The sequence below is a fragment of the Coniophora puteana genome (genome assembly GCF_000271625.1).
Source record: "Coniophora puteana RWD-64-598 SS2 unplaced genomic scaffold CONPUscaffold_9, whole genome shotgun sequence".
NCBI lineage: Eukaryota > Fungi > Basidiomycota > Agaricomycetes > Boletales > Coniophoraceae > Coniophora > Coniophora puteana.
In genome coordinates, this window is record NW_006913061.1 from 1,331,693 (window position 1) to 1,346,580 (window position 14,888).

General features: G+C 51.1%; 5 protein-coding genes across 5 annotated transcripts; 4 read left to right on the forward strand and 1 right to left on the reverse strand.

The window, feature by feature from the left end:
• The first annotated feature begins 94 nt into the window (after window positions 1-94).
• CONPUDRAFT_145295 (uncharacterized protein) lies at window positions 95-3,679 on the forward strand. Its single transcript, XM_007772677.1, has 3 exons — window positions 95-204; window positions 487-2,525; window positions 2,584-3,679. Exons 1-3 carry the CDS (start codon window positions 183-185, stop codon window positions 3,352-3,354), a joined length of 2,832 nt encoding a protein of 943 aa, XP_007770867.1. The 5' UTR covers window positions 95-182; the 3' UTR covers window positions 3,355-3,679.
• Window positions 3,680-3,931: 252 nt separating this feature from the next.
• CONPUDRAFT_107312 (GDP-mannose transporter) lies at window positions 3,932-5,778 on the forward strand. Its single transcript, XM_007772678.1, has 9 exons — window positions 3,932-4,197; window positions 4,251-4,306; window positions 4,364-4,561; window positions 4,614-4,670; window positions 4,723-4,791; window positions 4,854-5,024; window positions 5,078-5,223; window positions 5,271-5,387; window positions 5,442-5,778. The coding sequence occupies exons 1-9, from the start codon at window positions 4,092-4,094 to the stop codon at window positions 5,647-5,649; spliced, it is 1,128 nt and encodes a 375-aa protein (XP_007770868.1). The 5' UTR covers window positions 3,932-4,091; the 3' UTR covers window positions 5,650-5,778.
• A 477-nt stretch (window positions 5,779-6,255) lies between these two features.
• CONPUDRAFT_91456 (pyruvate carboxylase) lies at window positions 6,256-11,130 on the forward strand (the record flags this gene model as incomplete). The annotated part of the gene is made up of 24 exons (XM_007772679.1): window positions 6,256-6,420; window positions 6,525-6,623; window positions 6,683-6,795; window positions 6,844-6,968; window positions 7,025-7,120; window positions 7,175-7,612; window positions 7,663-7,910; window positions 7,960-8,070; window positions 8,120-8,188; window positions 8,243-8,725; window positions 8,781-8,863; window positions 8,916-9,001; window positions 9,054-9,058; window positions 9,109-9,314; window positions 9,367-9,503; window positions 9,554-9,774; window positions 9,824-9,898; window positions 9,954-10,298; window positions 10,353-10,399; window positions 10,450-10,609; window positions 10,666-10,828; window positions 10,898-10,914; window positions 10,969-11,029; window positions 11,084-11,130. 24 exons carry the CDS (start codon window positions 6,256-6,258, stop codon window positions 11,128-11,130), a joined length of 3,600 nt encoding a protein of 1,199 aa, XP_007770869.1.
• CONPUDRAFT_138341 (2-nitropropane dioxygenase) lies at window positions 11,120-12,667 on the reverse strand. The gene is made up of 5 exons (XM_007772680.1): window positions 12,585-12,667; window positions 12,433-12,534; window positions 12,024-12,380; window positions 11,476-11,957; window positions 11,120-11,423 (listed from the first exon to the last, which is right to left on the reverse strand). The coding sequence occupies exons 1-5, from the start codon at window positions 12,619-12,621 to the stop codon at window positions 11,349-11,351; spliced, it is 1,053 nt and encodes a 350-aa protein (XP_007770870.1). The 5' UTR covers window positions 12,622-12,667; the 3' UTR covers window positions 11,120-11,348.
• A 397-nt stretch (window positions 12,668-13,064) lies between these two features.
• On the forward strand, window positions 13,065-14,091 carry CONPUDRAFT_83467 (Sm-like ribonucleoprotein). The gene is made up of 5 exons (XM_007772681.1): window positions 13,065-13,124; window positions 13,174-13,479; window positions 13,541-13,601; window positions 13,656-13,800; window positions 13,853-14,091. The coding sequence occupies exons 1-5, from the start codon at window positions 13,122-13,124 to the stop codon at window positions 13,872-13,874; spliced, it is 537 nt and encodes a 178-aa protein (XP_007770871.1). The 5' UTR covers window positions 13,065-13,121; the 3' UTR covers window positions 13,875-14,091.
• Window positions 14,092-14,888: the final 797 nt, after the last annotated feature.

Here is a 14,888-nt window from a genome sequence, read left to right on the forward strand (position 1 = left end):
TACGTAAGCGAGGGCAAGCGCCGGCAAATGATGGCAAAATTATCTGTGGTTCGCTGCTGAGCTACCTTCTTCCTCCACCCTCACGACCCGTCCCAGCGACATCGCTTCTGTGGCCAGGCCACGCCAGAAAAAAGAGATAGCCATCCTGGATTTCCCATTCTCTTCATGTTCTACAGCTCACAATGTCAAAAAATCGTACCTTTGGTGGGTGCTCCATCTCGTAGTCATGCCTTCGGACCCGTTCAGCCGTTGGCTCTTCGATCGTCACGCGACTTTTACAAGGCCTATGCCTCGTTCTTTCGCTAAGATTCGTATCAGCATATGCGATCACTGCACATGTGCCATTTCATATCCTCGTCCCCGTTCTTAACTTGCTTTTTGCGTCCTACATCTCCCTCGAATTATCCCTCCCGGTCCACACCCGATTTCTTTATACATAATACTCCTCCCCTGACTTCATCCATTCTGACGTCCCCTTCGCTCCAGGTTATCAAAATCAGCCAGCTCCTGCCATGTCGCCTACTCCGTTCTTTACCGCAGGCGGTGCCGTAAATCCTCTCTCGCCAGACGACGAAGACGACAACGACATCTGTCCGGTTTGCGATGGGGACTGCACTTGCGACAACAGACCACGAGTTGTCACCGTCCCCATAGCCTCCACCAGCACTCACGCCCCATCCACCAATGCGCATTCTGTTGCTACACCTGTCGCTTCCACCAGCTCATCCTCTCACGCACCCGCTGTTCAGTCGTTGAAAATCAAACTCACCGTCCCCACCAGCATGCAAAACAGGGTACGCGCTCAGGCTGCTCACCACAAAAAATCCAGGGGAGGTGTAGACCGCGCATTTACCAGCAATGCTGGGGAAAAATCCAGCTCAAGTCGCATCCCACATCTAGGCACCAGCGTTCACGGCCAAGCCACATCTTCAGACTTGACAAAGCGCAAGGGGCGCAAGCTCGCCACAACTTCACAAGACCGATCCAGACTTTCGGCACAAGAACGGCTAACTGGTGCAAGCGAGCAGTCCACGTTACCCCATTTCCACTATCAGTCCCAATCGCACCATCACCGTGGACAGCAGTCATATGGCGCCAGCTCTCGGAACGCTGCTGGGAAACAGAAGATCCCTTCGAGTGCCTCGAGGCCCCCTGCCAAATCTGCCAAACAAAAGGGCAAATCTACGGCTGTCAAAAAAGGGTCTTCGTCCAAGAAGAAGTCCGCCGCTCGTGACGCCTCGGATTCTGACTTTGCCTTTGAGGACGAAAGCTTACTAGACGATGACGACGACAATGGCAGTTTCCCTACTTTCTTGTCGGCATCGGCGCTTTCATCTGGTGCTTCTTCTGACTCCTCTTCGGAATCAGTGTCAGAGTCGACAGGTTTCGACTCCGATTCATCACTAGAAGCCGAGGAAGAGACCTACATTCTTTCCGAGCAGAGACGCCAAGAGAAAGCTCGCGTACGTCGTGAACTTCTTGGTGATGAAACCTATCGCCACAAAGACATTCATAACAACTGGGTCATCCGTCCCCGCAAGAAAAGTGTCGGTCTCTCCGATGTTGAGATGGACAGTGACAACGATGATACATCGAACGGTGAGGAAGAGGAAGAGGAAGGGGAGGATGAAATGGAAGCAGAGGACGACGACGAAACTGATGATCAGCTGCCCTCCCGTCGGTTCAAGGGCCTCGTGACGGGTTGGTCAGAGTCAGAAGAGTCGACTTTTGATGCGGACATCTTCTTCGCCAACTTGTCAAGCTCTGACTCTGAATCTGTTGACGACGAGAACCCCGAACAGTATGTTAGGAACGCAGAGCAAGAAAGCGCGATCGCTACTCCGGTTACGCCCCGTACTATGGACTTCGAGGTTACCGAAGGCTGGGATGGCCAAATCGTCTTTACGAACGGTTTGACCTCCAATCAAGTTGTCGATATGGATTTCGAAGCACATACAGTCCAGCTCACATCCGAAGACGGCACATCAGTTACCCAGTCCAGTGATGTCGAGATGCGTAACAGTGAGGGCGACGAAGGAGGCTATGAGGAGGAGGACGAAGAGTTTGATGACGGTGAGAGCGGTGATACAACAGAAGAGGAGCTGGTCGACGAAAGGGGTCTACCGACCTCCCGCGCCATGCGCATGTTCCGATGGCCAGCTAGTGTCTCCGCAATCAACCCTCTTTCTACCGTCAGCCCGACAGTCAGTCCAGCCCCCAATAATCGGCGTACCACCAGCGCCTCTCTTCGACCTATGGGCTCCCCTAGACCTGCCGACATACTTGCTGGTCGGGTGTTCTTCGACGAGTCTGATGAGCACCCAGATAGCGGAGAGGGCAGTAGCGGTGGCCGTGTGCGTGTGGTTTCGCGCGCTGGCGAACCTTTGATGGGCCAGTTCGACGTCGAGCCCGAAACCCCCCAGAAGGCTGCGATTATTACTGGGGCCAATAAGGACGTTCCATCTCCTTTCCCTCGACTTGGCCATCGCAGGCGATTCTCAAGCAGCGCCGGAAGCTTCAGTAGTGTGAGTGTGGAAGGGAGAGGATGTGATCAGATCACTCATATATGTTTGGTGGTTTCAGATGGACTTCCGCGGTCGTTCTTTATCTCGATTCGACGTTTTTACATCCGGACCAGTCACGCTTGCGTCTTCCGAAGATCCTTTCTCCGAAACCTCGTCTGAGATGCCGCTCGGTGAGGAAATCGATCTCGACGATGTTTTAGATCCATCCTACCTTAACGACACTTCCGCATCGGAGTATCCTGCCATGTCGAGCACTGCTAGCGAAGGCGAGTCAAACCCTCAAAACTTTTACCGCTGGGACCGTGTCCCAGTGGGCGCATTCCGCCTTACCCGAGAAGGCGCGGGAGACGTCACATCGTCCCCCGGATGGACGTCAGAACCTCCGACCTCGACTATCGACGATCATGTTCTGTCGTACTCAAATATGATGAAAAGCAGCCCTCTAAGCACCCTCCTTTGGCACGATAGACGGCCGGACGTCAACGAGACTCCTACGAAGTCTCGTGGTGGTGTCACCGTCTCCCCAGTCGTGATCCCTTCTCGCGATGGCGATCAAACTCCCGTGCCTGCACCTCAACCGGCCGCTTCCTCCTTTAATCACCAACACTCGCAGAAAACACGAAAAGAGTCGCGTAGAGAAATGAAAAGAGTCAAGCGGAAACTGTATGGCCCCGTGCACAGCCATTACAGTCACCATCAGCAACATCAGTTCCGTCAACACCATCATTATCATCATCATCACCACCCGAATGCAAAACCGCGCGGCGCTGCTGGCGTGCAGCGCATGAAATTCAGTTCTCCGTCCACCATTCCCTCCTTGAACATATAGGCATTGCATCGTTATATCGCCTACTCATCCTTGGTTCTTTTGGTCTCCTCTCCTCCCATACTGCCTCATGCTTATGGTTTTACTCTTCTATTCTGTTGTATTCCTCTTGCCCATGATACTCATGCCCCTCACGCACATCATTTTACCTTCCTCAAGTGCATCGACTCTTGCAATTATACCTATACTCCTCAAGTTGTATCTATGGATATACGTCCATTGTGTATCCGCCTCTATCATGTCACATTTGGTTTCTGAAAATAGCCACTTCCATGACTTCGTCTACTCAGTACTGTTTCGCCGTTTCCTTTTGCCGGCTTTTGCGCATTACACACTCCCCGTTGTAACATTTGCGCATTCTGGCTTCCTAATAGCTCAGTTTCTTCTTGCTTGGCTTCAGTCCCCTCTGTAAGCTGCATGTACCTCCTGTAAGCGTATCAAAAAACATGTGTTCTTCCTTCCTTTTTTTTCCGTTGTCGAATGGTACTATGAATGCCAGTCACGTGATGCTTAACCAATAGAACAACATCGCGGCGTAACGTTTCAATGGTGTACTCAGTATATTGCAACGTGTATCTACGCCGATCCCTCTCAAAGCTCAAAGTTGACAGGCTTGACAGCTCGGATTAGCTGCGTGCTTGCTGGCAGGCTTTTTCTTGGTCTCGTCACTAATTCTCGGCCTCACAGACTGTCGAGGTTATTCTTGGGTCCACCAATCTCGCTAACGTCGCGTCTGGATAATGTCCAGCTCTCTAGCGAAAGGCAGAACAGAGGAAGATGAGGCTGAGCTCAGAAGAAGTATAGCAACGGGAGGGGGAAAGAAGGATAGTGATGGTGGAAACGCTGGTGAGCTTTCATAGTTTTTTGCTTTTGAAGGCTTTGACCTTATGCCTCTCGAGTATCCTCTATTTTGTGCTACTGTGTCGCGTCTATCATGATGACTCTTGTGAATAAGGTGCATAATCTGAGCCATCTTTCCGTATTCTATTTGCTGATGCGAACATCTCGGCAGTTTGTCGTGTCTGGTAGCCAGTTCAATATGACATTCCTGCTGCTCACACTTCAATCAACCGTCTGTGTCGGTGCTGTATGGTCTGTCAAGAAGATCGGAATAATCTCTTTCCGTAATTTCGATACCCATGATGCGAAAGCGTGGTTCCCTATCAGTTTCCTCCTTGTTTGGGTTATATATACCGGCTCTAAGAGTCTTGTAAGTGGGATTCCCCTAATGATCGGCGAAAGCGGCACTTATTCCTCCTTAGCAATACCTTAGTATACCCGTTTACACAATATTCAAGAACCTGACGATCATCCTCATTGTAGGTGTGACCGGTACTAGTCAGTACAGACGGCTGAAGTGGTTGTCCGCAGGCATATGGCGAAGTCATTTGGTTCAACGGTCGAATTTCTAGACTTACAATGGTATCTTTCGGTTTCATGGTGAGTAGCAAGTTACAGGAATGGTGGTCGTGACGTCTGGCTGAAGTCACTGTACTGCGCAGGTTTTCTCATCAGTAGTCGCAGCTTGGGCCGATGTGAACGGTGCAGAAACCGCTGTTGCCGCTATACCAGTCAGCGCAAGCGCTGGTCTCGAAATCATGACCAACATGGTACAACGGCTTGATATCGGGTACTTCTGGATGCTTCTCAATTGTTTGGCAAGCGCGGGCTATGTGAGTAGCTCGGTTCATACCTGGGTAATACCTAATACCGTATCCACAACTAGGTACTTCTCATGCGCAAGCGCATCAAAGTTACAGGGTTTTCGGATTGGGACTCGATGTTTTACAACAATCTACTCTCCATACCCGTGCTCGCTGTCTTCTCTATTATAGCAGAAGATTGGGGTACTGCGAATTTAACTCGGAACTTGTGAGTTGCACCCTCCGGCGCCTGCGTAACATTGACGAATTTGGTAGCCCTCCCGAGACTCGAACAGTGCTGCTATCAGCGATCGCGTTTTCTGGGGCAGCGGCCGTTGGCATTTCATATACCACTGCTTGGTGTGTTCGCACGACAAGCTCCACCACGTATAGGTATGCATCGCCTGATCGCCAACCTTGTCCCTATCTTACTCATGTGTTGTCAAGTATGGTCGGTGCTTTGAACAAGCTACCTGTTGCAGCGTCCGGCATGATCTTCTTTGGGGATCCCGTGACGGTTGGATCTGTATCCGCAATTACTATGGGGTTCTTTGCTGGAGTAATCTACGCGGTCGCAAAGAATAACCAGAAGAAGCAGGAGATGCGCGCTCAGACTGGCGGCGTTCTTCCAATGACCAACCGGACCTCGTCGTAGCCTATTCAGGTCTCTGACCCTCATTCCTGGAGAATGACCTCGACCTTTAGTTATCCTAAACCTCAGAAGGACGTGCGCGTAATAGCTAGCGTCATGCTCAGCCTCATTTATAGACGGTGATAATTTTGCCATGGTTGATCAGCGCTTGCGACGGCAGAACGTCAAGGGGTTCATGAGCGGAGGTATCTCTACTCTGATGGAGCTTGAAGCCGCAACAGCATGGTCAGCGCAGGTGTGTGAAAGGTGCTTACGCATGGGATAATGGAGATAAAGGCGGGTATCCGTGGAGATGGTGCGGGGAGCCCGCCCTAAGACCGGATCGTGAAGACAAAATCACGGAGTCGCCGCAGTCCTACGACGACGGGGACGCAGGTGAAAGTGTACACGATAACAGACTGATACGGCAAAAGGACTAATGGGTCATACATAAGTTGATAACGCGCCCGATCGCGCTAGTTTGTTATTAGGCCCCGCATACCAGCGGGCTGATAATCGGGCTTGATTCCAGACCAGCATCTAAAAGCTCCCCTGCTTCCCTTACTCAAATTCCTTCTTCACCCCGCTCTTTCCTACTCTCTTAATCCCCTCCCATAGTTCTTGACAACCATGGCGGGTCAGCAATCGCAGTCGCTTCACCCGCCCCGTCTGGCGCACACCTTCGTCACGTCTCCGAGTGCACCTGGCACACCGGTGCACTCCATCCAGACGATGCGCAGGAAATCAGCAGGCCACAGCGGCCCGCTCACCAAGATCCTTGTCGCCAACCGAGGCGTAAGTCGCTAGCTTCATTGAACACATCCGTCCGTGGCAGAACGAGCGCGCATGTTCTATCCAGAGGCAATACGCATATATTCATGTTTTTGCCCACCCTCTAGGAAATTGCCATCCGTGTCTTCCGCACATCGCATGAGCTTGCGATGCACACTGTCGCAATTTACTCCTACGAGGATCGCCTTTCAGCTCACCGGCAGAAGGTATGTCACGCACAAAGCCTCAGTCGAATCGACATCTTATCATTGAACGCCTATCTAAGGCCGATGAAGCCTACCAAGTCGGCAAGGGCCTAACCCCAGTTGCTGCATACCTTGCCCAGGATGACATCATCCGGATCGCTCTCGAGCACGGCGTGGATATGATTCACCCTGGGTATGTCGGTCGCCCTTGATTATGCAGTAAAATTCAATTATCGCACAGTTACGGTTTCCTGGCCGAGAACGCAGAGTTCGCTCGCAAGGTCGAGCAAGCTGGAATTGCGTTCGTTGGCCCTTCACCAGAGGTCATCGATGGACTCGGTGACAAGACCAAGGCCCGCACAACCGGTGAATCTTTATTTTACATTGTATGTATGCAGCATAGATTCTGACCTGGACGACAGCCATGAAGGTTGGTGTCCCCGTTGTCCCCGGAACCCCCGGGCCAGTCGACACTTATCAGGACGGCGATGCTTTCATCAAAGAATACGGTTTCCCAGGTATCTTAATCTTTCCTCACATCGCCTCGCGTAAGTTACTGAGATCGTGTCTAGTCATCATTAAGGCCGCTATGGGCGGTGGAGGTCGCGGTATGCGTGTTGTGCGCGAACAGTCTGATTTCAAGGACGCTTTCGAGCGAGCTGTCAGCGAGGCTAAATCGGCTTTCGGCGATGGCACTGTCTTCATTGAGCGTTTCCTTGAACGCCCACGCCACATTGAGGTCCAGATTCTTGCTGATGCCGCCGGAAACACTATCCATCTCTTCGAACGCGATTGCTCCGTGCAGCGTAGACATCAGAAGGTCGTGGAGGTTGCTCCCGCTACTCACCTCCCTGAGGAGCTCCGTCAGGCTATCCTGGCTGATGCCATTAAGCTTGCCAAGAGTGTGGGTTACCGCAATGCCGGCACAGCCGAATTCTTGGTTGACCAAATGGGCCGCCACTACTTTATTGAAATCAACCCTCGTATTCAAGTTGAACACACCATTACTGGTAAGTCAGTGACATGGACAGAACTGAACAAAAACTGATGAACTGTACAGAGGAGATCACTGGCATAGATATTGTCGCTGCCCAGATCCAGATTGCTGCCGGAGCCACTCTCCCTCAGCTTGGTCTGACCCAGGAGGCCATTACCCGCAGAGGCTTTGCCATCCAGTGCCGTGTTACCACCGAGGATCCTGCTCAGAACTTCCAGCCAGACACCGGTAAAATTGAGGTTTACCGCAGTGCTGGTGGAAACGGTGTCCGTCTCGACGCTTCCTCGGGCTTCGCGGGTGCTCAGATTACCGTATGTGCTTTGCTAGCTCTAAAAACTCTGTTACCTGACATCATTCTAGCCCCACTATGACAGTTTGCTCGTCAAAGTGTCAGTGAGCGGGACGACTTATGAGGTTGCTCGTAGAAAAATGCTTCGTGCTCTTGTTGAGTTCCGTATCCGTGGTGTCAAGGTATCTAACACAGTGATTCTATGCCATCCAAGTGCTAATTATCCAAAAGACCAACATACCCTTCCTGTTCCGCCTTTTGACCCACGACGTCTTCATTGGAGGCAAAACCTGGACAACTGTGAGCTGCGTCTGAAACCCAGTGAACTATTCGCTTATACCCTTATTCGCTTAGTTCATCGACGACACTCCCGAGCTTTTCAAGCTTGTCCAGAGTCAAAACCGTGCCCAAAAATTCCTTGCTTACCTTGGCGACCTTGCCGTCAACGGTAGTTCCATCAAGGGACAGACTGGCGAACCTGGTCTTAAGGATGACATTGTTATCCCCAATTTCCAGAACCGTGATGATCCCCAAAGTCTCACACCCTTAGATCCGTCTGTTCCATGCCAGACCGGCTGGCGCAACATCATCGTTGAGAAAGGCCCGGAGGCCTTCGCCAAGGCCGTTCGCGAGTACCCGGGTACACTGATCATGGACACCACATGGCGCGATGCCCACCAGTCTCTTCTTGCTACCCGTCTGAGGACCATCGACATGGTCAACATCGCCAAGGAGACGAGCTGGGCTCTTCAGAACGCGTTCAGTCTTGAGATGTGGGGCGGTGCGACTTTCGACGTCGCCATGCGCTTCTTATACGAAGACCCTTGGGAACGTCTAGTGGGTTATCACTCTAGATTGTTGTAAGTTATATTCTCATTTGACCGTCCTACAGCGTACCCTGCGCAAGCTCGTCCCCAACATTCCCTTTCAGGCTCTCGTTCGTGGTGCCAACGGTGTCGGGTACACTAGCTACCCGTGAGTAGCATCGATCCTGCATTGTAACGTGCTTTTCCTCATAACATAAAAGCGACAACGCCATCTACGACTTCTCTAAGAAGGCTGTCGAGAACGGTCTGGACATTTTCCGTGTCTTCGACTCCCTTAACTACTTCGGTGCGAGTTGTTTGCTGTTAATCCTGTGACAAATGCTAACTGCGGCACATAGAAAATGTATGCCTCCCGTAAAAGCAAGGGACTCATTGGACTGACGCTTTGTTTAGATGCAACTCGGTATCGATGCTGCCAAGAAGGCTGGTGGTGTCGTGGAGGCCGTCGTCTGTTACAGCGGTGATGTCGCCAACCCCAAGGAGGATAAGTATACCCTGCAGTATTACTTAGACTTCATCGACAAGCTCGTCAAAGAAGGCGTCCATATCCTTGGAGTCAAGGACATGGCTGGTCTCCTGAAGCCTGAAGCCGCCAAAATGTTCGTGTTTCATGCAGTACTGGCCAATATACTAACGACGATTATCACGTAGTCTTATCGGTGCTATCAGGGAGAAGTATCCTGATATCCCCATTCACGTCCACTCTCATGACACTGCTGGCATTGCCGCTGCCAGTATGATCGCTGCCGCCGCCGCAGGCGCAGACATCGTCGACGTTGCCATTGACAGTACGTAATGTCGGTGGGTGTATAGTTCTTATATCTAACGATCAACGCAGGTATGTCTGGTTTGACCTCTCAGCCTTCCATGGGTGCCATCTGCATGGCTCTTGAACAGACCAAGCTCGGGACAGGCATCCGCTATGCCGATATCCAGGCTCTTAACTTGTACTGGAGCCAAGTCCGCATGCTCTACAGCTGCTTCGAGGCCAACGTCCGCGCTTCGGATTCTAGTGTCTTCGACCATGAAATGCCCGGGGGTCAATACACTAACCTCATGGTATGTGGGGTTCTCTCTGACATGGAACTTTACCAATGATCCCTCTTAGTTCCAAGCTTCTCAGTTGGGTCTCGGCACGCAGTGGACGGAAATCAAACAGAAGTACATCGAGGCCAATGAACTGGTATACTAATTCATGCTGTTGATGATACTCCGAACATTCATATTTATCCCCACAGTGTGGCAGAATTGTCAAGGTTACCCCTTCCTCCAAGGTCGTTGGTGACTTCGCCCAGTGGATGACTTCCAATGGTTTTTCAAAGAAGGATGTTCTTGAACGCGCCGAGACTCTCGACTTCCCTTCCTCCGTGGTTGAGTTCTTCCAAGGCTACCTCGGTCAACCTACCGGTGGCTTCCCCGAGCCTCTTCGTACCGCCATCATCAGGAACAAGAAAAGGATCGATGGCCGCCCTGGTGCAAGCATGGAGCCTCTGGACTTCAAGAAGATCAAGGCTGAACTGCGCAGCAAGTTTGGCAAGCATATCACTGATGCTGATGTTACCTCCTATGTTATGTACCCGAAGGTCAGTTACAGTGCTTACTCTTCCTCATACACTAGAGCCCACAATTTCCTTTAGGTGTTTGAGGAGTACCAGGGCTTCCTTGAGAAGTATGGTGACCTTAGGTAAGATCATCACTTTATCGTATGATTGTGGGACTTATTCTTTGTCTCAGCGTCATTCCCACGCGGTACTTCTTGGGTCGACCACTCACTGGAGAGGAGATGCACATCTCGATTGAGCAAGGCAAGACTCTTATCATCCGCCTGATGGCCGTTGGCCCCGTTGTGGAAGGTCGTGCGCAGCGTGATGTGTGGTTCGAAGTCAACGGAGAGGTGAACTTACTTGACCTGTTTCGTAGTTCGAAGTTCTCATCACTAAAACTACACAGGTACGGGCGGTGTCTGTCGAGGACAAGAACTCCGCAGTGGAGACGATTTCGCGGGAGAAGGCGTCTTCCGAGCCCGGTTCGATTGGTGCGCCTATGTCGGGTGTTGTTGTCGAGGTCCGCGTCAAGGAAGGCCAAGAGATCAAGAAGGGAGACCCCGTCTGCGGTCGGTCATTATGTTGGATTTCTGCTTTAATTTCTTCTAACGGTCCGATTGCGGTTTTCTCTCTCACAGTGCTGAGCGCAATGAAGGTATGCAATATCTTGCACTGTTGAAAAAGCCCTTTTACTAATGTGCATTCACAGATGGAGTCCCTCGTTACCGCTCCGGTTTCTGGACACGTCAAACGTGTTGTCGTTGCCGAAGGTAGGATATCTTGCTGGAGCTTTTTCTCAAAATACTGACGAGAATGATGTTCAGGCGACTCAATCAATCAAGGCGATTTGACCGTGGAGATTGTTCACTAGACCATTTGCTTCGTACGTGTGTTTGACTTAGAGTCGGGTTGAGAAGCCACAGCAATTTGTACATTGTATCATACCATTCAATAAATCACTTCAGTGTTTCGCTCGTTCCCTTTTCTCTTTCCGAGACGAAGGCGGATTTTCAGCATGGTGCTCTGATTTGCGTATGGACGTCGGTTATTATTTATCGTCTAAGCACGTCAAGCAGAGATAACCCTATATCACTCGCTGTCAACAAGGGCAGACGTTCCGATCAGTGTCCGGAGAATATCCTGATGGATCTCCTGGACGATATCCTAGAGAATTATCCTCAGCACGAAAAAGACGAGAACCTAAACCATCACTTACCTTCGCATTAAGAACAACCCTGTTCAATCCCGCGCTGGCGCCAGCCCAAACGACCATACGGTTGGCGTCTCCCTCCTTGGTTCCAGCAGCAAGTTTAGCCTTCACAATATCTAGATCTGTGCCACTGTCGAAGTCTTTCACTAGCTCGTTGTTGATACCTCTGCCGTCGATTCCTGCCGGCCATCCCAGGGATCCACGAAGCTCATCGAATGCCATCGTACGTTTTGTCGAACCAAGCACCACTTGGCATATGGCGTCTTTTTGAGTCTTTTGATAAGCACTTTCAGTCGCCAACAGAAAACGGGTGCCCACAACGGCACCAGCTGCTCCCAATGCCATCACAGAGGCAATCTGACGGCCATTTGCTAAGCCACCCGCTGCCACAACCACTGGTCCATTCTCAGGTAGCGCATCCACAATAGCAGGAACCAGCGCGAGAAGAGCTGGGGCAGCACCCTTGCCGTGACCACCGGCCTCGTTGCCTGTAAGTTTACGAAAGCAGATCAAGTTCTCAGTATTATACCAAGCCTAAACGTGCTAAAACTAACCTTGTGCAACGAGGACGTCAACTTTCCACTCATTCGTCGCGACGAGAGCGTCTTCCGCAGAAGAAACGACGACGAAGATAAGCGTGGAATGGGGTCGCCCCGCACTTGCGTCATGTTCACGCACCAACCGGACCCAATGTCCAATATTCCTGCCGAAGGAGAACCAGACGGCCCGCACACGATTCTCAAGAGCAGTCAAGACCGCTTCCTTGGAGACTTCGGGGTTTGCTTTCGCTTGTTCTTCCAGTCTCCACACGAGGAAACCGATACCGACGGGAAGAGAGGCATCATCCGGAAGGTCGAGAAGCAACCGAAACTGGTGGATTTCTTGTTGCACTGTTTGTTTATCATAGGTTCCTGTCCATATCATCAGATCTCCATGCTGGGAGCGTATAAGGAATACATTCACCGGGATGAAGAAACCCGAAGCCACCTGAGCGAAAGACCTGGGATGCAAGAGCGGGTGTTGCGGCACCATGCATGGGAGCTGAGACGACGGGTGTCTTCAATCCTGACGGAATCGTCAACATGAGTCCAAGGACTGCAACAGATCATAATTACCGAGTAGACGAGTGAGAGATGTAGTGATGCGCGGCATTATGGAAGATGGGTTCAAGAATCAAGATGTTTCAAAAGTGGTCGATCTTGGGTTGGTCAAACAGTGAGCAGTTCGCTGCCATTTTGTACCCGTCAGCAGGGGTGGAGTCAATTAGTCTAGTAAGGATGCGGGGTTCAATATAAGTCCGATGCAAACCGATGAGATTGACGTTGCTTCCTGTTGCTTCAATGGGTTTCAATGCTGCTCGCTCATCTGTACGGATTGATGCCCCGATGACGCAGAGATCGCTTAATCAGCTGCCCGAGCTGTGGCCGAGGATGATATAGACAAGAATCAAGCAAGAATCAAGTCTATAGAGTATGTTGAGCTAAGTTGAATTCATATCGACAACAACGTTTGTGAGGAAAGGACCAGAGCCGTCCGCGTCAGGGGCAGCATAGTTTGTTTACATCTGTTATTGCTCTGTGGTCTGCGAGGCCAACCCCAAAGAGCCTCGTTGCAGCAGACGTTGATCAACAAGATAGTCCTAACCGCTCAACATGGTGAGTAGAGTAGCTCATATGTAGAGGTCTAAAAGCTAACGGATGGCAGCCTCCCCCAAAATCAAAAGGTGGCAAGATGCTTGGCCTCATCAACTGGAGGCTCAAAGTCACTATTAACGATGGACGCGCGTTCATCGGTCAAATGCTCGCGTTCGACCGCCACATGAACCTCGTCATCGCAGAATGCGAAGAGTTCAGACGCGTCCGACCGAAGAAGAAGGCTGGTGAAACCGAGACCCCCCCTGAGCAGGAAATGAAGCGGACGCTCGGTCTTGTGATCCTTCGTGGAGAAACAGTCGTGAGCATCAGCGTCGAGGGACCTCCTCCGGTTGTCGATGACGACAAGAAGAACGCAGTGCGTGACACTGATACTGTTGCTGTGATTAGCACTTACTAGTTTGTTTTATTCCTACCAGCTTCCAGCTGGCCCTGGACGAGGTATGCCTGCAGGACGCGGTATGGGAATGATGCCTCCCAGTAAGCTTTTTTTCGTTTAGGTGACAGCATGTGTAGTTTAATCACGTCTCTCAGTGGGCCAACCATCTTTGGCTCGCCCGCCGATGCCTTTCCCTCCCCCGGGCATGCCAGGTCCACCTCCCGGTTTCAGGCCACCCAATATGCCTCCCGGCATGCCCTTCCCTCCGCCACCAGGCTTTGGGGGCGGTCCTCCACCTGGGTAAGTCGATTTGAGCTATCTCCAAGATTTCTCTAATAGGCGTTATATATAGCTTCCAGCCACCCCCGCAGTAAAGGACAATGCCACGATGGTGAGGCACCATATGTGTGTTTTTCTGACTAGTCCATCGGCAAGGCCAAAAGTGAACTTCGGAAAAGCAAGGGCAACTTGCTTGTGTGGATATAATCTACTTCTGTCGTTACCAGAACCATACAATGTGTCACCAAATATCGACAATACAACAATGCTTGAGGTTTGTTGTTTTGCTCCTCACTGACAGCCCAGCATCACCTCTCAAGTCGGTAGCGGGCTCGTGTAATGATGACATCTTTTGTGGCTTCAATGAACGCACACGGCGGAATATCAACCTACCTTGAGTATCGCTAAGGTAAACAAAAAAGGGCTTAACTTCAACGTGGCGGCCTAGCCTGATCGCGAAGTCGACGTACATCATTACACAGATCTCTTTGAAGATTCACATGCTGCTCACACAGATGCTTTGCTGCGATTCTCCGTTCTATCTTCTGATTTCAACTTGGTGTGAGGTTATCAAATTTCTCTGTCGAAACAAGGGGCTGGAGAAAGCGTATGCGAAGGCACCATACTCCAGCCACGTGGTCTTTTCATAGATTCAACTTAAAGCGTAAGCTGGACTTCATCTACCAGCAACAACTTCACGGGACGTCGGAGGCCTGAAGAGCTTATCATCCCTTTGCCTCCGTCACTTTCGATTCCCCCATCCAACGCTATCCAACGCATCAACAGCCCACGTTTGATACACGCCTCAGTGTGGAGCCCGTCCAGGGATCACCCTCAGTCACAAACCAAAAGGCAATGGCCGAGTCTACGTCTTTCGTATTCTGTGCTTCTCTTTCATCATGGCAGCAACTGACCATCACGAAGGCCAGGGTTTGGCCATTAAACTTCAGGTGTACAGTGAATCACTAGGTCTGTAACTCGGAGTGACCCGCTTATCTTCAGCTAAAGAACCATAGCCTGTGAACGTCATTCAAAGGAGGCTAAACCCTGAGTAGGTGCATATCTTCTTCTTAACCCACAAGAGAGAACGTGACCTTTCAGACCAGGAA